This window comes from Monodon monoceros, unplaced genomic scaffold, assembly GCF_005190385.1.
Source record: "Monodon monoceros isolate NGI ecotype Baffin Bay Population unplaced genomic scaffold, NGI_Narwhal_1 Super_Scaffold_4, whole genome shotgun sequence".
NCBI classification, from domain to species: Eukaryota; Metazoa; Chordata; class Mammalia; order Artiodactyla; family Monodontidae; genus Monodon; species Monodon monoceros.
In genome coordinates this window covers 2,286,036-2,310,377 of record NW_021703781.1, presented here as the reverse complement: position 1 = coordinate 2,310,377, position 24,342 = coordinate 2,286,036, and the positions used below count along the sequence as shown (strand labels likewise).

Sequence of the window (24,342 nt, the reverse complement as noted above, 5' to 3'; positions counted from 1 at the left end):
AAATTTCAGTAAGCTCACCTCACACTTCTCAGCCTACTTCCTTCTAGCTTGAGTGCATCTCTACACCAAAACAGCTTTCACTTCAAGTTATCATAGTTGATGAGTCTAATGGACATTTTTTCAGTCTTAACTGTAGCAGCGTTCAGCATTTTGACCCCTTTTTCCCTTCTTTAAACAAGCTCCCCTTTGGTTCCTTTGAATGGCATCATCTCCTAGTTCCCCTTTTTTCTAACTCTCTGGCCATGTCTTCTTAGCCTCTGCCTCAATTAATCCCAGGCTCTCAAATTTACCTATACTTGGCTTTAATCCCTCAACTTTACATCTCTGGCTTCGAGTCACACGTATCCAAATGCGTATTTGATAATCCCATCAGAGGGACCTCAAGACCAACATGTCCCACAAGGCGTTCACAATCTTCCTTCCCAGCCTAGCCCTCTTCGTTTTGCCAGTTCTAAGAGCCTCCTGCCCGCCCTTCCTTCCATCCATTTTTTTCCCTCTTCTTATCCACTCTCACACCACAGACTGTTTGCCTTTTTAGTAACTATGACCACGTCACTCCCCCACTTAAAGCCTCAATAGCTTTCCATGGCTCTCCGAATACGGCGCAAAATCATTAACGTGGTTTATGAACACCTGCTTAATTTCACCCTCCACCAACCATCATCAGCCTCAACTCACGCTATGGTCAAGTTATAACTCATGTAGTTACACATTTCAAAGGTGGGTATGTAAACCCATACAAATACCCTTTAAATTAACAACAGTACAAGGCTTGTATGTACTCTATAATATGAATTTTCCTACAGTTAATATAAAACACTACTATTTTTGCTCGACGTCGCTATGAAGTGTAAGCCAACTGTAGGAACTTGGGGGCAGGATTATGGCTAGAAATATTGAAGAAGTAGTGTTTTAAATGCTGGAATCAAATACAAGTATCAAGGTTCTTGTCATACACGTGGTAATTGATGGGGGAGAGAGCATAAAAACTAAGGTTCTATCAGTTGAAGGTGGTGCACACAAGCTTTCCCAAGGGCTTCATGGTGAGGCTCGATGATTTCATCATGTGAACATTAATTATCAAGATTAATGGGTATAAGCCAGTGTGCCCACAGATGGAGGATGGCCGTATCTATATACCTATCATCTCAAGCTGATTTGACAAAGTGCAAATTCCAGTGTGTAGTTCAAGGCAGAAGGAATCAGTCAGAAGTGAGGGTATCACTTAAACTGAACCCGTCTCTCATCTATTCTCTCATGGTAACACTATGTGTGACGGTCCATTTGGCTAGCTATGGTGCCCAGTTGTTCTGTCAAACACCTGTCTAAATGTGGCTGTGAAAGTATTTTCTAGATGTGATTAACACTTAAATCAACAGACTCAGAGTAAAGCAGATGACCCTCCATAATGGGGTGGGGCAGGCAGAGACACTCATCCCATCAACTGAAGGCCTTAAGAACAAAGAATGAGGCTTCCCAACCAAGCAACCGGTTGGGAAGACTGCCACAAAGACACCCTGCCTGAGCCTCCAGCCTGCAGACTTCAGACTCAAGACTGCAACATCAACTCTTCCATGAAATTCCAGCCTGCTGGCCTGCTCTACACATTTCATACTTCCTAGCCCCCAAATCATGTGAGCCAATTCCTTCAAATAAGTTACTTCCCACCTATCCCACTCCCTCCCCCACCCCCATGACTCCTGTTGGTTCGGTTTCTCTGGAGAACCCTGACGTCAAACAGTGGAACGGCATGTCTGGTGAGGCAGAGTGCTCACATAACCTAAGTGCGCACACAACGCACACACCTGTCTCCTCTCCTTGACTCTCCGTGCTTTCCCTTTTTCATTCCACACGCACACTGTGCCTTCTCTGATTTCAAGGGGTTTCGTTTGCTGGCCCTCAGCCTTCCCTCCATGCCCTCCTCCCTGTTTCACCTGATTAATTACTACTAATCCTTTCACGTTCCATCAAACAGAACCTTTGAAGAAACTGTCTGACACCATCCCATTCTAAGTCAAGCCCGTATTATATGTTTTCCTAGTACCATGTGCCTTTACTTTGAGGCACTAATCAAAGTTGTATTTATTTATTTTAAATACATCTTTATTGGAGTATAATTGCTTCACAGTACTGTGTTAGTTTCTGCTGTACAACAAAGTGAATCAGCCATATGCATACATGTATCCCCATATCCCCTCCCTCTTGCGTCTCCCTCCCACCCTCCTTATTCCACCCCTCTAGGTGGTCACAAAGCACTGAGCTGCTCTGCATGTGCTATGCAGCTGCTTCCCACTAGCTATCTATTTCACATTTGGTAGTGTATATATGTCCATGCCACTCTCTCACTTCGTCCCAGCTTACCCTTCCCTCTCCCCATGTCCTCAAGTCCATTCTCTATGTCTACATCTTTACTCCTGCCCTGCCACTAGGTTTATCAGTACCAGTTTTTTTTTTAGACTCCATATATATGCGTTAGCATATGGTATTTGTTTTTCTGACTTACTTCACTCTGTATGACAGACAGAGTCTGTCCATCCACCTCACTACAAATAACTCAATTTCATTTCTTTTTATGGCCGAGTAATATTCCATTGTATATATGTGCCACATCTTCTTTATCCATTCATCTGTCGATGGACATTTAGATCAGAGTTGCATTTAAATAATGTAAAATTCCAGGACTTCCCTGGTGGTCCAGTGGTTAAGACTGCACTCCCAATGCAGGGGGCCCGGGTTCAGGGAACTGGATCCCACATGCCGAAACTAAGAGCCCGTGTGCCAAAACTAAGACCCAGTGCAGCCGAAATAAATAAATAAAATAAAATAAAAAATTTTAAAGTATTAAAAAATTAATGTAGAATTCCTTATCTACCATCCATTTCTATCCCTTGCTAGGAGGGCAATATGATGACTACCTTGTTCACTGCTTATCCCTTGTTCCTAATGTAACAGGCACAAAAACATAATTATATAAGGCAGATCCATTTCTGAAAAACTATTTAGTAATTTTAAATTATGTTTCACAGGGACATTTAATAAATAGGAAAATGACCGTTTTGGAAAAAACCCAAAATATAATAAAGAAATAAGTAAAAATTAAAACATAATATGTACACTATGATTATAAATAAAGACAGTGGGAAACAGGGAAAACGTGCAACTTAAAACAACACCAAAAGGATTCTTATCACCTCCGCTCCCTAAGCAAGCTGGCTTAAGCCATTCTAGTGGGGGTACTGTTATGCTGTGCTATGCTGCTTACAGAGGCCACTGGGGAAAAACTATGCCTAAGAATTTGACTGCACTCGAGGAAAGACTTAAATGCCAGGACCTATCCCACAATGCTTAAGAAAAGTGTCCCAATATCCCTGTTATCCACATGGCTCAGAATAAAAGGGAGAAAAAAAGGAAAAGATAAACTAAAATTAAATGAAATAACATAAAATAAAATAATTAAAATAATTTTTTAAAAAATTTTAAATGTAATCAAAAGAAAGAAAGAAGAATGCAACTAGACCAAAAAACAAGTCCACCAATTATAACAAGTGCTAAAAACTACACTAAAAAAAAAGAAAAAAAGGGCTTCCCTGGTGGCGCAGTGGTTGAGAGTCCGCCTGCCAATGCAGGGGACACGGGTTCGTGCCACGGTCCGGGAAGATCCCACATGCCGCGGAGCGGCTGGGCCCGTGAGCCATGGCCGCTGAGCCCGCGCATCCGGAGCCTGTGCTACGCAATGGGAGAGGCCACAACAGTGAGAGGCCCGCGTACCAGTAAAAAAAAAAAAAAAAAAAAAAAAGAAAAGTATCCCAGAGTAGATGTACCTTTGCTTAACAGAGTCCTTTAAGGAGTGTTTGATGTGCAAGGGGAGAAATGGAGCTCACCTTAGGGCAGGGACAACAGAGTTGAAATGCCCTGCATAATTAAAAAGAAATAATTTCAAGTTTCAAAGTTCAGCAATGGAAGAGAAAGAATTTTTAAAAAGAAAACAAGCAGTGAAAAAGCAAGATAGTATTTTTAATACTATTCCTGATTCTGAATGAACTTTATTTAACAAAGATGCTAACTACAGGAGAGCATATTGGTAAAACATCACTTCTTTGTGAATGGAAAAAGATATCTGGCTGAATTCATTAGTTGTAGAATTGTTTTATCTACATGAGCCAATTCAAAACATGGAAAATCATTTTAATGAATATATTTTAAAAAATGATTTGTAGTTAATAAAATCAACTAAGTACAACTAACTTCCAGGACTGTGCCTCAACTATAAAACAAAAGTACTAGACACCATGATCTCCGTGGTACTTTTCAGATTTAGACTGGTATGAACTATTCTTCCTATTGAAATGGCAAAAAAATCCACCTTAGTGAAACTAAATTATATGGCAAACAGGAATGCCATTTGCTTCTGCAACAAAGCACTCCTGAATGATGTTGCTAAAATGTTTGCAGTCTCATGAATGAAAGCACATGAAAAATATTAAATTCACCAAATAGGGTAAAGAACATAAAATTTACCATTTTAGCCATTTTTTAAGTGTACAGATGTGTCGCATTAGGTTCATTGACACTGTTGTGCAACCAAAACCACCATCTATCTCTAGAACTCTTTTTATCTTACAAAACTGAATCTCGGGAATTCCCTGGCGGTCCAGTGGTTAGGACTCCATGCTTTCACTGCTGAGGGCATGGGTTCGATCCCTGGTCAGGGAACTAAGATCCCACGAGCCGCGCGGTGTGGCCCCAAAAGACACAAACAAACAAAAACAAAACTGAATCTCTATTCCCATTAAATAACTTCTCATTCCCTGCCCCTCAGCCTCTAACAGCCAGCATTCTACTTTGTCTCTATGTACTGAACTCCTCTGGGGACCTCATATAAATGGAACCACATGGTATTTGTCCCTTTGTGACTGGCTTATTTCACTGAGCATTTATCCATGTTGCACCATGTGTCAGAATTCCCTTCCTTTATAAGGCTGAATAATACTCCACCGCATGAATAGACCACATTGGGTTTATCCATTCACCTGCTGATGGACACCTGGGCTGCTTCTACTTTTGGGGTATGGTGACTAATGCTGCTGTGAACATGGGTGTGCAAATATCTGCTCGAGTCCCTGCTTCAATTCTCTGGGGTATATACTCAGCAGCCTCCAACAAGATTTCTTAAAATATATAAATAAAATATTGGTAGCACTTAAGTCTTGACTTAGGTACTACCAATTATATGTAAGACAATGTATCTGATACTTTACATCCATCTTTTTAAAGCTCATTATAACCTTACGTAGCCAAGGTTATACTATCCTTCCTCTATGGATGAACAAATTGGGGCTCTAAGAAATTCAGAAATTCACCCAGGTCACATAAGGAGCGGTGAAAAAACATTTCTATAATTCAAAAGCTCAAGCCCTTCCCACCTTGCCTGCTTCTTTACATTCAACTCTATATAAAACATATTCACTTTTTCTCACTTTTTTTCCCACTAAATCCCTAGGTCAGCTTTTCTCCATGCTTCGTTCACCTTATTCTCTAGTCTCTGATACTGTATTCTTTCGTGCTTCTGTGCTAGTCTGTGCCTAGCCTATGTTGCCCTCTCTCAAATCTTCTTCTACCTGTAAAAAAAAGTTTAAACGTTTTGATACACTCCAATCAAGGCAGCACTCATTTCTTCAAACCCACTACATAAAGCTTATACTACAATTAAATGTTTCAGAACCTCTGTATTATAAAAGCTGTATGATCACCAATGTTGCACCCTGGAACTGTGAAGGCAAGAATCATCCTTTTGTTACAACTTTGCTCCTTCCTCCATTCCCAAAGACAGCACTTCACATACAGAAGAGATTCAAATGCTTAGTAAATTGCTTAAAATCATCTCTCCCGGTTCCTCCTCATTAGCTTTACGAAACTCTAGGTGCTTTGCCAAAACTATTCTAACATTTGGTATTCAAATGTTCAGAACTATCTAATTGCCTTTTATTTATAGTACTTTGGATTTAAGTCCACTAAGAAAGGCATATTTTTACAATATTAGAGTTCAAACTGATGAAGCTCAGAATCAGAGGTCTTATGGTTATCTGGTTTATTTTTTATAGGGGAAAAAAGAAGATGCGGAACAAGAGCCCTCAAAATTCATCTGTTTGTATCAATCTCTATTAAGGGGGGTGGCTGTCAAATATTACATTTTCCAGTATATCTAAAGTCATTAGTTAAGTTGTCCTTGGGATGTGTTTGATTAAGTTACCCCAGACATGACGGTGCCATTTCTACTCCATAGAAATTAGGTTTCAGTATATACCATAGAGAAAGTTCAACGACATCTGGCCCCAAACACCGAAAGCGTTTTTGGTCACATCTAGGTAAAAGGATGTTTAAACAAGTTATGTTTCAACTTGATGAAAAGGACATCCGCTATTTTCAGTGAATAATCCCCAAGGTGAAAATTTTCAATCTACTGCCATATTCCATCAAACAATGGCTTCCCCTTCTGCTTCTGCTTCTGCTTGGATGAAATCCAATTAGAATTATTTACAAAATCAGCTGCCAGTAAGACAGAAGTTTGTAGGTTGGTTTTATGTACTTTGTTATTTTTCTCCTCCTTCTCCTATTAGAACATATACAAGGAAACCCAATTAAAGGCTTCTGATTATTTTTATTTATTCTTATAATATTTAAGTGGTATATATCCCATCCAAAACTCCATAGAAAACCATACAGAGGTTTCATCATAAATTCAATCTACAAGTCTCAACTTTTTTTCCAGGCTTCTAGTGTTTTAGAATACCATCTGACATTTGACCCAGCAATTCCACTCCTAGGTATATACCCAAGAGAACTGAACTGAAAGCGTATGTTCACACACAGACTTGTACGAATGTTCACAGCAGTGTTATTTTTAGCCAAGTAGAAACAACCCAAATGTCCATCAACTGACGAATGCATAAACAAAATGGTACATATGTACAATAAAATATTATTCAGCCATAAAAAGGAGTAAAGTGCTGACAGATGCTATGACACAGATGAACCTTGAAACATTATGCTAAGTGAAAGAATCCAGTCACAATAGGCCACTCATTGCACACTCCTGTTTCTACGAGATGTCTAGAACAGGCAAATCCATGGAGACAGAAAGCAGCTTAGTAGCTGCCTTGGGGTGGGGGAAGGGAGCTGGGGAGTGACTGCTAATGGGTAAGGGGTTTCTGGTTGGGGTGATGAAAATATTCTGGAATTATCCAGTGATGACAGCAGTACAACCTTGTGGTTATATTAGAAACCACAGAACTGTACAATTTAAAAGGGTTAATTTTATGACATGTAAATTATATCTCAATTTTTAAAACTGCATTTATAACTATTTGTAAGAATACCACCTGAATTTCTGCAGAAGTGAGCTTTACCAGATCACTGAAATGTAAAAGTATAATCATGTCTAGGTTTGATTCACAGCCCACTCTGCTAAAAACTGTACCCTCAAACACATAACTCGTATATAGAAAATAAGTGTGTGCAATTATACTACCAATAGTAAAACAAATGCAATTCCACTACTTTGGATTTTGTCTAATTTGGACTTTGTCTGAGCAAGGCTTTTACTTTAGCACCAAAGAGTGTATGTTGGGCAAATCAGTATTCCTGAGTTTTTATCTAACACGAAAACAAATTTTAGAATTTAGCATACTCTTACAGATTAATTCTGCTAAATTCCAGAGGGAAGAGAACAAACTTTTGTTAACAGTTATGTCCCAGACTAAGAAATGCTTTCCACGAACATATTCCATTTAATTTTCAAAGCAGTCCACGAGGCAGCTGTTACTGTTCCCGCGTTACAGGCTGAGAAAGCTGAAACTGAAAGAGGCCGCATGTTCCAAGGTTACAGATCTAAGGAATATATCACAGCAAACACAGAAGCCCAGGTCTGTACAGCAGCAAAGTCTCTTCTGCTTCACCTCACTCAGTAAATTTTACCTGTTAAAAGCAAACCTGCATGAGTAGAAAACTTATAGCCACCTGGGGATCTTCTAAATCCCCCCAAGCTGACTCTGGGATCCTGGGAAGAGGACCACACTGTTCCTATCTCAGTCGCTACAGAGTCATCCCTGGAACAATTCTGGTCAGCACCGTCAGCTCCCCTGTCCCTTGGAGTGATATTCAAAATACTTTTAACAGGAATATAAATTATTACATAAACCTAGCATTTTAAATATATTCTATTCCCTTATGATATCAAATTACATTTATTACGAAACCTGCTTCCCAAGTGATTTAAGATACAGCATAAATTATCCATCAAATCATTCTGATAATTCTCAAATCATTTCTTGATTTTTAGATGTTGTTGGAAGTATCTTTCGTTTGATTTGTCTTTCTGCAGCTAAACGATGCCCCTGACTGAGCCATGATTTGATACTGGGAACATCATCAAACTTCGCATGACTTCTTCCATTAAAATGACAGTCACTAGGTGACTGATCCTGCCACGTGGGGATTCACAGGCCTGCCTCCATTTCAGCTTCCAACTCTCCCCACCGTTCAACAAATCTCTGTTCTCATCATCCTCTCTCCTCTAACCACTGGGGGATGAAGAGAGTAGAAAGAAAAGAGAAAAGGAGGTTCGTGATGTCACTTGTTGGGCGTGTGTGCTGTCCTTTGGTCGTTCAGTAAGACCCAGGGCAGAGCGCCCTCCCCAGACCTCTTTCCTACGTGCAGAGACAGTCGCTACCCTCTCCTCCAAGGGGGGTGTCTCAAACAAAGCAGAGCTCCCTGAACCCACCTCAAAGCCTGTTAACTGCAACCTGAGGGAATGTGCTCGTGTGAAAGACTTATGTCCCTGGTCCCAGGAGACCTCCCAAATACTGTTTGCTTCTCCCCACAGGGCACTTATTTGGGGGCACAGCTCAGCTGCACCACACAAACCCACCCCACTCCACTCCTGGACTTGACTTAAAGCAACTCCCCAGGATGGACCTAGAGTCTGTCATACAGAGTGAAGTCAGAAAGAGAAAAACAAATACCGCATGCTAACACATGTATATGGAATCTAAGAAAAAAAAAAAAAAGGTCGTGAAGAACCTAGGGGCAAGACAGGAATAAAGACACATACCTACTACAGAATGGACTTGAGGACACGGGGAGGGGGAAGGGTAAGCTGGGACAAAGTGAGAGAGTGGCAAGGACATATATACACTACCAAATGTAAAATAGATAGCTAGTGGGAAGCAGCCGCATAGCACAGGGAGATCAGCTCGGTGCTTTGTGACCACCTGGAGGGGTGGGATAGGGAGGGTGGGAGGGAGGGAGACGCAAGAGGGAAGAGATATGGGGACATACGTATATGTATAACTGATTCACTTTGTTATAAAGTAGCAACTAACACACCATTGCAAAGCAATTATACTCCAATAAGACGTTAAAAAAAAAAAAAAAAAGCAACTCCCCAGTCTCCCCACCCAAAATAATGCATTATCTGCAGCCTGTCCCCTAGCTGCAGTGCATAAACCAAAAAGTATCTGTCACGGGCTGAATTATGCCCTCCTAAAAGCCGTATGTTGAAGCCCTAATTCCTAGTACCTCAGGATGTGACTATATTTGGAGATAGGGCCTCTAAAGGTGATTAAGTTAAAACAAGAACATTAGGGTGGGCCTTAATCCAACCTGACTGGTGTCTGGATAAGAAGAGATTAGGACACCCAGACACCAGGGATGCCCAGAGGGAAGACCACGTGAAGACACTGGGGGCGGCCATCTTTAGGCTAGAGAGAGAGGCCTCAGAAAAACCAACGCTGCTGACACCTTGATCTCGGACCTCAAGCCTCCGGAACTGGGAGAAAATAAACTTCTGTTGCTTAAGCCACCCAGTCTGTGGCAGTTCCAGCAAACTAATATAGCATCTTGGAATCACAGTGTATGTTTGGCTTTTGAGATAAATCAGATATGCTGAAATCTGTATTATTAATTAATTTGACTAATCACAGTTAATAACATACTACTTATCAACAGACACAAAAGTATGTTTTAACAACCAAAATGGTCATAATAAGAGTGTCAAGCTGAATATCTTGCCCGACTTCTCCCACTGTTATCGTGCTACAACTAACTAGCAAAATGCTAGCCAGGAATGAATCTAACTTCCTACCTCATTCATTCCAATCACATTTATCGATCAGGTAAACTTTCCAAAATCATTAGTAATAACTATTAAATGTTGCTGGTTAAGTTCCCACCCCCAATCCCTTGGAGTCATTCTTGTTATCTCCAGGCCCCCATGAATTCCAAACTACTGTTCCACCTCCTGCCCGTTCTCAGCACGTGACTGGAAGACAGAGGTTTCTGACCAAGAATGTCCGCCCCTGCCGGCCTCTACACCCCTCCTGAAATGCCAATCTCCAAAGCGGTGGCCTTCATCGCATACAAGGCTTTTTTCAATTTACCTGTGCTACAGAACCCACCCTCTCCTGATTCCTCAGGGATCCTATTCCATCAAAGATTCCATTCTATTCCTTTTGGTTTAGGTCCAGAGGACCCAGTCTTCGGCTTTCTTCTCACTCTACACTCTCTCCGGACCATTTTATCCATGTCTATAATAACTTCAACTCTAGCTTATAAGCTGAAGCCTTCAAGGCTACAACCGTACCCTGAGTTCTCGAAACCAATATACTCAATTGCTATTAGGAAGCTGCTTGGATGCCACACCAATCACATCCAAAACCCATTCTGTCTTCCATTTCTTCCCTTAACAAATAACATCTGCACTCAACCAGCTGGCCAAACCAGGAAGTCTATTAAGTTACTGCACTTCAATTTCCTCGTTTGTAAAGTACAAACATCTACCTACATTGTAGGACTGATATAAAATAATGTCAGTGTCTGGTACAAGGGCCCTCTGTAACTACTGAATTAAACTGAGGTGGGAATTATTAAAATAAGAATGATGGGCATTAATTTTTGTTCAACAGTATTTAAAACTTTTTTAGGGGCTTCCCTGGTGGCGCAGTGGTTGAGAGTCCGCCTGCCGATGCAAGGGACACGGGTTTGTGCCCCGGTCCAGGAAGATCCCACATGCCGTGCAGTGGCTGGACCCATGAGCCATGGCCACTGAGCCTGCGCGTCCAGAGCCTGTGCTCCGCAGCAGGAGAGGCCACAACAGTAAGAGGCCCGCGTACCACAAAAAAAAAAAAAAAATACATTCAGAAAAAAATTTACATCCATCAACATGCATATGCCTGGATTTCCCACTAAACCAAATGGACACCAAACTACTGTAGTGGGCAGAGAAAAATTAACTATTCATCAAACATATTTCATTGTCTTTGGCACAGAGACCATATTCCCCATTCTCCCTTGAAATCAGGTGTGGACTGGCCAGTAAAATGTGGACAGAAGTGGTCGATGTCACTTGGAGGGCTGGCCCATAAAAACCTCAGGCATGACCCTGCACTCCTCTCTTCCACAACCTGCCAGTTGTATGCTGATGTCCTGACTGATCTTGGAAACCACGTACTGATAGTAGCAGAGCCCCAAGATCCTGGGGCTCTGAATGACTAAGTGCGAAGAACACACTCAAGACACCATCACAAAGCCGGGACTTTAAATGAGAAAGAAACGATTTCTATTTTGTTAAGCCACCAAAATGTCACAGGTTTATTCATTTGTTCCAGTACTTAGCTCTACCTGAACTAACATCTCTGCTGACGACTTAATCTCACTTACAAACAGAAAAATTCAGTGTTTAGCTATATCTCTCCCCTCACTAAATTCCAAAGGCTTACAGATCTTCATGTCCTAGTTCATTTTTTCAGTGAGCCTTCTCAATTTTGCCACTATGCTGCAATGATATCAAATTTCTCTGTACTGATATAATGAGCTTTAGAACGCCCCTAAATATTAACATTGATCCTATTTCTGCACTTATGTCTAAGTAACAGTCCCTGGAAACATGCTTCCTTTTGGAAGGAACAAAAAATAGTCAAACAAAAATTCGCAAAAGCAAATCATCAAATAAAAGATTTGACTGAACCACAAAAAAAGCCCTTTTAAAATACTTCTGCTCTTCATTCTGTCAACATTTATCAAATAGCTATTAAGTGTCTGGGATACATCAGTTAATAGTAAAAAACTTTTGTAGAGACTTGTCGAGTCCACATTCTAGTAGAGGAGAGAGAAATAATAAAGAAACATAATAAATATGGCGATTACAGAGTAAGTCAAAACGTGTTAAGTGCTATGGAAAAATAAAAAGAACAACACAAGAGCTATGTGTGCTGGGTTTTTAAGAAAAACCTTCATATTTAAGCAAAGAGAAATTTAAGCAAGATAAAGCCTTTACTCGGGGTTAGGTTCTGAAGTCTACAGATAAATTAAATCCATATAATAAGAAAGCAATGGTACCACTTACTAGCTTATGACCTTGGACAAGCTGCTTAACTCCTGTGAGTCTCAATTTCCCCACTTATGAAGTGGTAAAAATAATATTTATGATTTAGGGATACTGCAAAGGTTATATAAATATAAATATTTAATATATAAAGAACAATGGCTTTAAAAAAATATCTGTAACTGGTCTAAAACACTCACTTAACCATCATTCACATTCTCGGATGAGAGAATTAAAATATTAGTTAGGGCCTGAACTGAGTTTTGTGCACCTGAATGTCTCAAAATTAAATGACAATTTTTAGTATTATCACAGTGATATAAACTAAACCAAAAAAAGAAATATTTTTTTCTTTGAGATGGAGGACATTTCCCCCAACTGTTAACTTTTCAACGAGAAAAAAAAAAACAAACCAAAAACATGACAGGGCACGAGAAAAAGTTTTAAGTGACTTATTTCAAGTAACTAATTATCTGTCATTTGTTTAACCATCCCTTGGGACAATCTGATAAGAAATGTGTAGAAAACAGACCTAGCTTTTTGTTGTTGTTCAATTATTAGTAGGACACTCAATGTTTGAGCTCACACAAGTATCCCTTAGGGACATGCTCTGCGTGCCATTGGCACTGTTCTTAATGAGGAAAAGCACAGAACTCCTTTAGTTCAATGCCAGAATTGTTTTATCTTCAAGTCAAAAGAACAACTATTTGGAGTAACACCAAAACAAGCATTTAACAATTACAAGCAGCAAGCTATTCATAAGCGTCACATTGTTAATGCTACTCTAATTATAAATAACCGTATTTTATCAAATAAAATATCTGTCAGCAAATTTTTAAGTCCCAGACACCTCTCTGACTGCTTTATTCCTTAACTTTAAGAAAAAAAATCTTTATTGTTTCAATTTAAAGAACCTCACTTAATTTTAAAGACTTCCTACAGAAAAGTGAGACACAGAGAATCCTTAAATTTTTAATTCATGGGTAGGTAATCTCAAAGAAAACTTACAAATCATAAGCAAAGGCCTTAAACAGAATATGGTGCTTACAACAATCCTCAATGATAGTGAACTGGGAATATCTGAAGAAAGACTGCTCCCATTTTACTAACGTCCTATCTAAACTTTTTCCAAGAATGTAGTGCTTCCTTCCTAAGAAACACTCTACTGACTCAATGAAATGTCCCCTTTGCCTCTTTTTCTCCATTTCTGTTTTGTTCTAAAAGCCAAGTATGACTTCCTAGGTTTCTTTTAGTGTCATCATCCATATGGTCCTTGCTCTTATTTAAAGCTTTTCCTTATACTTTACTCATTGATCCATGAAGGACCTACAAGATAAATGACTGGGCCAAATAAAGCAAATCGACAGTGTCCCTAGATTAACTGTGCTTTTTGAACATCACACAAATGGAAGTATACAGTTAGATACTCTTTTGTGTCTGCTTATTTTGCCCAACACAATGTCAAATTCATATTTGCTGTCGCATACGGTTACTTGCTACGTAGTACTACATTGTACAACTACACCACAATGTACCCATTTTCCTGTTGATAGACATTTGGGTCATCTTTTACTTTTAGGATATTATGATTACAGCTGTTATGAGGTTTCTTGCACATGTCTTTTGGTGACATAAGCCTCACTCCTCTTGGGTATATACCCAGAAGTAATCATATAGTAGACACGTTCCCAGCTAGATACTGCTGCCAAAGTTTTTTTAAATGGTACAGGCAGTATTTATGATTTAGTCATGCTGGTGAGTGAATGGTATCTCACTGTGGTTTCACTTTACATTACTCTAGTGAATAATGATGCTGAACACCGTTTAGTGAATATTCAGTCATCTGAATATTCACATTTTTAAGGCCCCTATTCACCTTTTATGGTCCTTTTTTTTTATAATAAATTTATTTATTTTTGGCTGCATTGGGTCTTCATTGCTGCACGTGGGCTTTCTCTAGTTGTGGCAAGTGGGGGCTACTCTTTGTTGCGGTGCATGGGCTTCTCACTGCGGTGGCTTCTCTTGCTGCGGAGCACGGGCTCTAGGCACACGGGCTTCAGTAGTTGTTGATCCGATTTTCCTTTAGCAGTTAATGTTTTGTGTCATTAAAAAAAAATCTTTCCTACCAAAAGGTCACGAAGATACTCTCGTATGTTTTCTTCTAGAGGCTTGTTTCAGCTTTCACTTCACCCTTCTTTCTCCCATTATCTCTGATCTTCTCTCCCAACCCTGCCAAATCTGTCACATGCAAGGCTGTGCTTGCATGTGGCAACATAAACGGAATTCATGAAATCTTTTTTATTATATGTGCTATTATTTTGAAAATCAAATAAATCCCTGATAGTAAATAATAAATGATGAGGATGGGAATGTACCCCCTTTCAGAATATACTATAATGACTCCTCATGGAAATGTGTTATCACTTTAGTTTATAATAACACGCCTCCAGTTTTAACCAATACATGCAGGCACCTTCTCTTACTAATATCAACACGTTTCAACAACCACAGGTCGACATTTCTGAAAAACAGGTGCTGAAATGATAACCAGACTAAAACTGAACATATATTGACCAGGTACCAAATGAACTCATTTCCTACTACTGAACTTTGCTGAGCTCAGTGGAATCAGCTATTTGATAGAAAGGAATACAGAACTTCCATTTACTTCTATAAATATGCATCAACCTTTGATTTTTGCCTTTCTGCAAATTTCAGGGTATGTCTGAATTATACATTATCTCTCCTCACAGTGAACTCACAATAAGAAAAGGATGAAGAGGATCAGATCAAGTACCTTAAACATTTGTGCCAACTAATTTCCACATGGTGATAATCACCAAGATCCAGTACTCCATGAAACATTTTAAATGAATATATAAAACCCAGTACTGGGCTTCCCTGGTGGCGCAGTGGTTGAGAGTCCGCCTGCCGATGCAGGGGACATGGGTTCGTGCCCCGGTCCGGGAAGATCCCACGTGCTGCGGAGCGGCTGGGCCCGTGAGCCATGGCCGCTGAGCCTGCGCGTCCAGAGCCTGTGCTCCGCAACGGGAGAGGCCACAACAGTGACAGGCCTGCATACCGCAAAAAAAAAAACAAACCCAGTACTACCCTAAACTTCTCAGTATGGAGTCACACTATGAGATGTTCTGGTCCACCTGGCTAAGTGATACATTCTCTTTCATGAACTTACTATGACTGAAACTTAGAGCCACAAGTGAGATATACCCATAGTGGGAAATGAGTTATGCCCTGTCTGAATATACCCTACTCACTCAAGAATAAAGTTCATCTATTAAGTCTGTGTCCTCAATTACTTTATTAAAATCTATCAATGACTGTCACTATACAGAAAAATAAAGCCCATTAAGCATTTTTAGATTACCTTTACATTACTATTCAGAAGTTCTAATTTTTTAAAGCCAGTAATATTTCACCAAGCATCAATTAAAATTCAGGCAATGCACATAAATCATGTAACGAACTTTTTTTTTTTTTTAATGTTACCACTACAATGAACCTAGACTCACCTGTAGTAATGGCTCTGTGGAACTGATGCATGTCTTCTCCTGAGAGCTCCTGGGCTACCTGCAATATCTTTTGTCTGACACCATCCAATTTAATTTCTGCTTCAGTCAGTATTTCTTCCATATAAGGAGCACTGTAATCAAGATATTGGGAACTTTTAAAACATCAGTCAGATGTTTTGATAGTGAAAAGCTGAAATAATCTCCATATCAATTAACATAGGGCTAAATAAATATCCTATGTATCTGGAAACTTCTAACTCAAAACTACAACTGTAGTTTACTAAAACAAGGTTAAAAACGTGGAAAAATGCTATAATATTAAGTGAAAAGAGAAGTATAAAAAGTTGTACTTATAATATGACCATAACTACAAGAAAAATTATGTTCATAAAAATATGACATCTGGAGACGTCTACTTTTAGTCAGGATGGAGTAACATGGACAGGATTTATCATCCCACCATAAAACTAAACAACTAAAGAGAAATACATATATACAAAAAAAATGGTTTTCAGACGTTGGGCAACAGGCAGCATGGGACACTGATCCCTGAGAGAAGGGTGAAGAAAAGGACATGTGCCTTATTATGACTGTCCCATCTAACTGCCTGCAGTGCAGTGACAGTGCAGGGATGAGAAACTTAGGTGGACCCTGGGAGTCTCCCTGAGCAGAGGGGGAGGAAGTGGGAGTTCAGGTTGGTAAAGATGGCTAAAACTTGCAAGGCAAAGTAACAAAGGAGAAAACTACACACAGAGTTTTTAGAGATCTACACAGGGGACCCACTCAAGTCTTCAGCTGAACTCTGAAGTGCAGACTTGTGAGGAAACTACCCAAGGCTGAAAAATGAACCACCCTAAGTGAGCATGCAAAACGATATACAGAGCTCACACAAGACCAGAAATAGTTGATTCATCACTGGCAGACTGACACTACAAAAAGTATTAAAGGAAGTTCTCTAGGCAAAAGGAAAATGATACCAGATGAAAATCTGGATCTGTACATAAAGGAATAAAGGACACCAGAAATGGGAAATATATATAAAAATATAATTTTTTAATTTTTAAAAAATCATATTGTTTAAGTAAAAATAATAATGTATTATGGGGATTATAAATAATATAGAAGTAGCATATATTTCAAAGTAGTACAAAGGCCAAGCCTGTAGAAGTGAAATGGAAAAGGAAGTATACTATTATAGGGTTCATATACTATAGGCAAAGTGATATGCAAGCTGTCCTTACCTTGTACAGTATCACATTAACTGAAAAGTGTGCGTATCAATATTATGACCTCAATTTGCAAAGTAAATGTTACCACAGAACCATGCAAAGGACAGATATGATTCTGAGATGCACAAGTTTCAATTAACACAGTATTGTACAAAGTAAGGACAGCAGACTGTGACAAGTCATATATTATAAACCATAAAACAACCACTATAAAAATAAAACAAAAAGGTACAGCTAATAAGCCAACAAATAAGATAAAATGGAATTATAAAAAATAGTCTTCACAACATTGTAAAGCAATGATACCCCAATTTGAAAAATATATATTCAACCCAAAATAAGGCAAAAAAGTGGAAAATGGATCATAAATTTAATTCCTACCATATCAATAATCACATTAAATGTAAACGGTCTAAACACCTCCATAAAAGGCAGAGACTGGATAAAATGGATAAATGGATAAAAAAGCAAGAAAGACAAGAAATCCTCTTTAAATATAGACACAAATAGATTAAAAGCAAAAGGACAAATAAAGATATACCCTGTTAACACTATTCAAAAGAAAACTAGAGTAGCTGTATTAACAAAGTAGAATTCAAAACAGAATATTTCCAGGGATACTATCATAAAAATAAAGGGTCAATTCATCAAGTGAACAGAACAATCCTAAATATTAATGCATCAAATAAAAGAGCTTAAATACATCAAGCAAAAACTAATAAAAGGGCAAAAAGAAATAGACAAATCCACAATTATCATCAAGAGATCTGAACCTCTCTCAATAATTGTAGAACAAGTATACAGAAAATCAGTAATAACACAGATGATTGAACATCATCAACCAATTTAATTGACATTTATAGGACACTACACCCAACAATAGCAGAATACATATACTTTTCAAGTGTACAAGGTCCAGACAGACCATATTCTGAGCCAAAACCAAGCTTCAGTAAATTTAAAAGAATTCAAATCATAAAAAATATGCTTGGAAAATTCCTAAATATTTGGAAACAAAATAACATCCAAACAACCAATGGGTCAAAGATGAAATCAAAATGAAAATTAGAAAGCATTTTGAACTGAATGAAAATGAAAAAACAACATACCAGAATTCATGGAATGCAGCTAAAGTGTACTTAGAGCCATAAAAGGGAAATTGATAGCACTAAATGCCTATATTAGAAAAGAAGAAATGATCTCAGTTTCTTCTTTGTGATCTCAGCTTCCGTCTTAAGAAACTCTTTAGAAAAGGAGTAAATGAATCCCAAGTAAGCAGAAAGAAGGAAATAACAGAAATCAATGTGTCAGAAAACCAAAACATACAGAATATCAATGAAATCAACAGCAGTCCTTTAAGATCAATAAAATTGATAAACCTCTAGCCAGACAGATCAGGAAAAAGAGAGGATACAAATTACCAACTTCAGGAATGAGAGAGAGAACATTACAACAGATTCTACAGAAATTAAAGGATAATAAAAGAACATTATGAGAGGAAATGGAAAAATTCCTTAAAAGACCAAACTACCAAAGCTCACTAGCAGAGATATCTACCTTCATCTATTAAAGAAAATAAAGTACAGTTAAAATATGAAATCTGCTCATTAACAGTAGTTATCTTTATGTACTCTAGCTGATTTCTCTCATAAAGTATTTTTACTTTCTGTAGTTTATAATTTTTCTGAACTTTACCATTTTCTCAGTTTACTAATCAAAATATATGTATAATATGGACACAATTATGATAAAAAAGTATAAAATATGAAATCTGCTCATTGATAGTGGCTATCCTAGTGTATTGTCACTGACTTCTTTCACTCGGTATCTTTACTTTTCTGTCATTTTGTATTTTTCTAAAGATTACTATTTTCTAAGTTTACCATAATGCATATTTATTATTTTTTGGTAGACAAATATTTACAAGATGACTGTACACAATAACATGGCTTTTTCTAAAATATTAAGTTCTCCTGTCACAGTTCTACTATTTCTTTAAACTGCTGAATATTGAGAGCAATTGTTTTAAAACTGCAATTTCTAGTGGAAAAAAGTGTTCATAACTAACCAGATCAGTGTTGCTTCTTTCCATAATACAAGCTCAAGTGTGTACAAGCTATGTGAAAACTGGTTCAAAAAACAAGCAAAAACTAATTTTAGAGTCAAGGATGAAAAAGAAAATGTTAACAGTGCCACATTCCAATAAACCTATATATGGCAAATTTGCTTCCACTTAGTGGAATAAAAATTAAAGCATTTCAGAATTACCTTAAAAGTTATAAGTGAATAGACTACTTCAATAATATTTTAATAATAAAAAGCTCATAAATTATATTTGGTCTTTCTTAAATACTTAAAAGACACATGGTGGGAAGCCAATCATTGCTATCCTTCTAAAGGCATTTGGAATTGGTAATGTAACAAGAATCTCTCTTTGGGAGTTGCAGGGTGGGTGATTTCTACCCCCATGTAGAACAGAGAAGCAAAGAAAGCTAGTCAAATGAAATATGAAGCAAACCAAGATACGAGATGGAGATACCCAACTGCATTCATAAAATATTCCTGAATCTTCTTTCTAATTCACTCCCTTCCTCTTAATTTAGGCTAGTTTAAGCTGGCTTCTTTTACTTGCAACAAAGAAATCTATTAAATATACAGAGCCTACCTAGAAAAATATTAAAGTCCTAGAGAACGAATGTCACAGAGCTGAAGGTAGAGGAACTTTCAAAGAATTAAGCAGTCAACACTATCACATGCCGCAAAAATGTGAGTCAGAAAAAAAGCAGAAGAGTGTGTACCAGACTCAGCAATATGAAAGTAACAGGGCAATTTCAATTCTGTGAGGCAGAAAGCCACACCGCAATGAACTGAAAAATGAATGGGAAAGAAAGTTAAGCAGAATATAACATTTATCTAATATTAAAATTTCTGCACACATCATCCAAGGAAAGCTTTAATGTAACAGGTGCTAGTAAACCATTAAAAATTTAATATTTCACAAACAGTAGCTCTATCTTGGTGAACGACCTTAACAGAACATAAATCCCTAGCTGTTCTGAAAATAAGAATTGGTCCCTATTTTTATTAAAATGTTTATTCTTAAAATCTACCTGCTACTAACGTCCTCTGACCCCGGTGTTCAAAAAAAGTCAGCTAGTTACTGTCCACTGACTTACGATATATATTAAATACGATATATATAAAACACGTATAAAACTGTATACAACTGTGACAAATTTTGAAGATATTTACTCACCTTGTAATCCTGTGGAGAAGAAATATTGTCCTTTTACTTTCAACAGTTATATCCCGACTAAGTTTCACAAGTCTCTCGTATTTGTCATGTCTTGCATCAAGTTCCTGTTGAAATGCTAAGAACACATTATTATGAACATAAGCATGCTTATTCTGCACTTGAAGCCTATCGAACAATTTTGGAGAAACCACCTTATTTATTTTTAAAGTACTTGGAAATCAAAGACTCTGCTACTAACCGAGATATTTTTTCTTTAACTAGAGGTATGCCTTCGCTGGATTTTACCACTCAGAGGCTCACAGTGAGACATATATTTTGTAGCAAGTATCTGTTCTAATAAACATGAGACTTTTACCACAAAATTATCACATATAGCTACCTACAAATACTACTTTCAACTACCTCACTAGGTTATGTAAAGTTATTTTTAATTACCTTACCATATACAATAAAAATATCTACAAAAAATAAACTGGAATTTTAAAATTAAGTTTATAGGGCTTCCCTGGTGGCGCAGTGGTTGAGAGTCCGCCTGCCGATGCAGGGGACACGGGTTCGCGCCCCGATCCAGGAAGATCCCACATGCCGCAGAGCGGCTGGGCCCGTGAGCCATGGCCGCTGAGCCTGCGCGTCCGGAGCCTGTGCTCCGCAACGGGAGAGGCCGCAACAGTGAGAGGCCCGTGTACCGCAAAAAAAAACAAAAAACAAAAAACTAAAATTAAGTTTATAACCCCTTAATAACATCAACTTTCTGAATTCTCAAGCCCTAGGTGTTGAAATACCCATAAACCACTTACTTATCTTAATAACCACTTTATTTTAGAAGCACTGTCACTCCAAAGACCTAGCAAGTTGCCTGTCCTATAGGGAGCAATCCACAGAGGAATTCTGAATACAAAGGTTTATTCAGAACCTGACTTAACTATGAACCAAATTAGTAGTTGACAAAGACCTAAATACATCTGGTCTTTTATTACTGAGATAATAATTAGGCTAGGATTTTGCCCAATATTTCAAGACAATGAAATGTATCACTATTTATTTTGACTACATTAATGACCACTGTGAATTATATACTATAAATACAAAGTTAACGCAATTTCTACCCTCAATGAGCTCAGTCCAGTATGAGACAGAGATGTAAACAAAGAATTAAATGTAATCATGCTATAATAAATATATAGAAAAGGTTCAGTAAAGTAGGAACTACATTTTTCTTGTTCACTATCAACACATGCCAGAACATAGATGCTCAATATCTCCTGACTGAATGGATGGATGTTCAATGAATGCAACGTTTGTCACCAAGTTTGCTTGGGAGGAAAATCCGAAAGGCTTCAAAGGGAAGAAGCTACTTGACCTGGGTCTTGAAGAAAACTACAGTACACCAGGTGGGCAACGGGGCACCAAGTTGGAAGCAATTCCAAGCTTAAAGAACTATGTGCACAAAGGCAGGTAGAAACATAAAACAGCAAAATATGCTTGGAAACAAGCAGCTCAGTATGGGGTGTGTGAGAACATACCGGTGGGGAATATTGGCTTGGCCAAAACGTTCGTTCGGTTAATGAATACGTTGCTCAATAAAGTTCTTGATGAAAATGAAAAATGCCTTTTATAGTTACTTAAAACCGAACGAACTTTCTGGCCAACCCAATACTTGCCCCAGTGTATTGATAGTTTTTCCACTGAGTATATAGCTCTATCAATATGCTCTCTACTCAATTACAACTAGTTGTCTTACACCCCTGAAGATCACTGTATGTGCTGTGGCAGTTCTAAAATATGTCCACAAATCACCTGATACCCCTCCCTTCAAAAAGAGGAACCTAATTCCCTTCCTCTTAAATATGAGGCAGAGTTTTAAAACTACCTCATTTGTAACAAAAGAACTGTAGCATAAGTGACAGTGTATGATGTCCAAGATTAGGACATAAGAGAATTGTGGTCTCTTTCTCTTCCTCGGTCCGGGGGAAGCCAGATGCCACAACACGAGGACACTCAAGCAGTACTATGGAGGGGTCCACGTGGAGAGGAACCCAGAGCTGGCTGTTGGCAGAAGGCCTACCTTGCCGATAGCTGTGGATCCTTCAACCCAATTCAAGCCTTCAGATGGCTGCACGTTAGAATCAACAGCTAACTAAGCCCCCTCTCGGATTCCTGAACTACAGAAACTATAAAGAACAAGGTGCTGGAGTAATTCCCTGGTGGTCCAGTGGTTAGGACTCCGCACTTCCACGGCAGGGGGGCATGGGTTCGATCCCTGGTCAGGGAAATAAGATCCTGCATGCCATGCGGCATAGCCAAAAAAAAAACAGGATGCTGGGCAGAAGAGTTAGGTGAATTTTGTTTTATGTTGAGTTTTGCAACAGCTTGCCCAAGTTAATATACTGAGAAAAGGGGAGCTGTGAACACATGTACATGTACGATTTACAGGTACATGGATTCCCACTCTCTGCAAAGTGCTGCAGTGTCAAAACAAAACTACAGGCCCTGTCTTCAGAAGTCTATCTGGGAAAACAAAACCAATACACGTTAAAAATTGAAAAATTAAATATACGTATATATACAGCTGATATATATATACACACACACACACAGCTGATACATATACACATATATATACACTTTAGACATACACCTAATGAAAACACACATATATACCTGATATACACACACACACACACACACACACCTGGGGGGGTGAGTATATATAGTTATCAGGTCCACATTAATTTTTAGTTACGTGGCACGTCTGATGTTAATTAACTAATGTTTACCTGCGAAACTGTAATGGGAAAAAGAGTCAAGGCGTCTGTAATCTCAACTCTGAGGGCAGACCCAGCACTATGGCAAAACCCCCGGGGAAATTCTCAGAGGCTGTTTCCACGTGCATAACATGGCTAATCCATCCTTCTTACAAACTCTTTAGTTCTCTTCCCTTCGCCAGCTTACATGACAAGAGAACTTACATTTGAAGGCCAACATCACAGGTGAAGAGGAATTAACATCCTTCCCTTCTCTTCTCTGGTTATGTGGGAAATTGTCATGCTTCCTTTTCCTGAACCCTCCTGATCCTTACGTAGAGAAGGAGAAAAAGGTTGGACAAGGCTCTTCCATCGCCAAAGAGCTGACAAAACATAACACAGGCAAACCCTTCCCTTCCTTTAAAACCAGGCACCCCCAAGGCCCTCGCCACAGAGGCTTCCTCAGCAGACGACAGAAAAGCAACCCTGCCTTCTCCCCCCCAAACCTTACGCTCACCCAGGCCTCCCCCAACGAGTACCTTGATCTGGCACAAGGTGGGGCAATTACCGAACTAAGATAAAAACGGCTCGAGGATTAAAAACAGAGAGGCGCAAACAGGGCCAATGTGGCCGGGAGATCACCAGGGCCGCCGCCCCTCCCGGAGCCTGCGCGGGGAGAGGGCACCTTTAAGGGGTGGGAAGTGGAAAACGCGACCAAAAGGCTGGATGAGATAAATAAATAACGCCCAAAGCCGTTGAGGACGCCACCTTCTTTGCTGCTCATGTCGTCACGACCTACGGCGAGAAGAGACGACACTCGGCGCCTCGGGGCGTGCACGATGCGTACAGCTGCGGCCGAAGAGCCCGAAGCGCTAACCTGCGCAGCCGGCCGACGTCGACGCCCCGGCCGGAAGCGCACGCCCGCAGCCACTCAAGCTTCTCCCTTTTCCCTCATGCACTTCCGGTCGCGTCCCGGTCCCGCCTCCGCTGGCTCCCCCCCGCGCGTGGCCCGGGGGACCTCGCGCCCTCGAGCCGTTGTCACGCCTGCCCTCTGCTGTGCCTGAAGACAGAAACGACTTTACACGCTTCTCTGCATGAGCCGTCCATTAAAAAAGACGATGCATCCCCCTGAGGGTGAGAGCAGTGTGAAGGCGGGAAAGCGACGAAAGATGTATGTGATTTTTTTTTTTTTTTTTTCTCAAGG

General features: G+C 39.2%; 1 protein-coding gene across 3 annotated transcripts in view; it reads right to left on the bottom strand.

Annotated features, from left to right (window-relative positions):
* Positions 1-24,030, bottom strand: part of TSNAX (translin associated factor X) — a 36,689-nt gene extending 12,659 nt beyond the window's left edge. For all 3 annotated transcript variants that reach the window (XR_003796992.1, XM_029245026.1, XM_029245027.1), the window contains exons 1-4: positions 23,907-24,030; positions 23,364-23,468; positions 20,395-20,509; positions 15,910-16,040 (exon numbers count right to left, since the gene is read on the bottom strand). Coding sequence is in view for 2 of the 3 variants with exons in the window: in XM_029245026.1 (XP_029100859.1) it covers positions 15,910-16,040; positions 20,395-20,509; positions 23,364-23,468; positions 23,907-23,922 (367 nt within the window). In the remaining variant the exon portion in view is untranslated. The remainder of the gene's footprint in view (positions 1-15,909; positions 16,041-20,394; positions 20,510-23,363; positions 23,469-23,906) is intronic.
* Between the last annotated feature and the right edge of the window lie 312 nt (positions 24,031-24,342).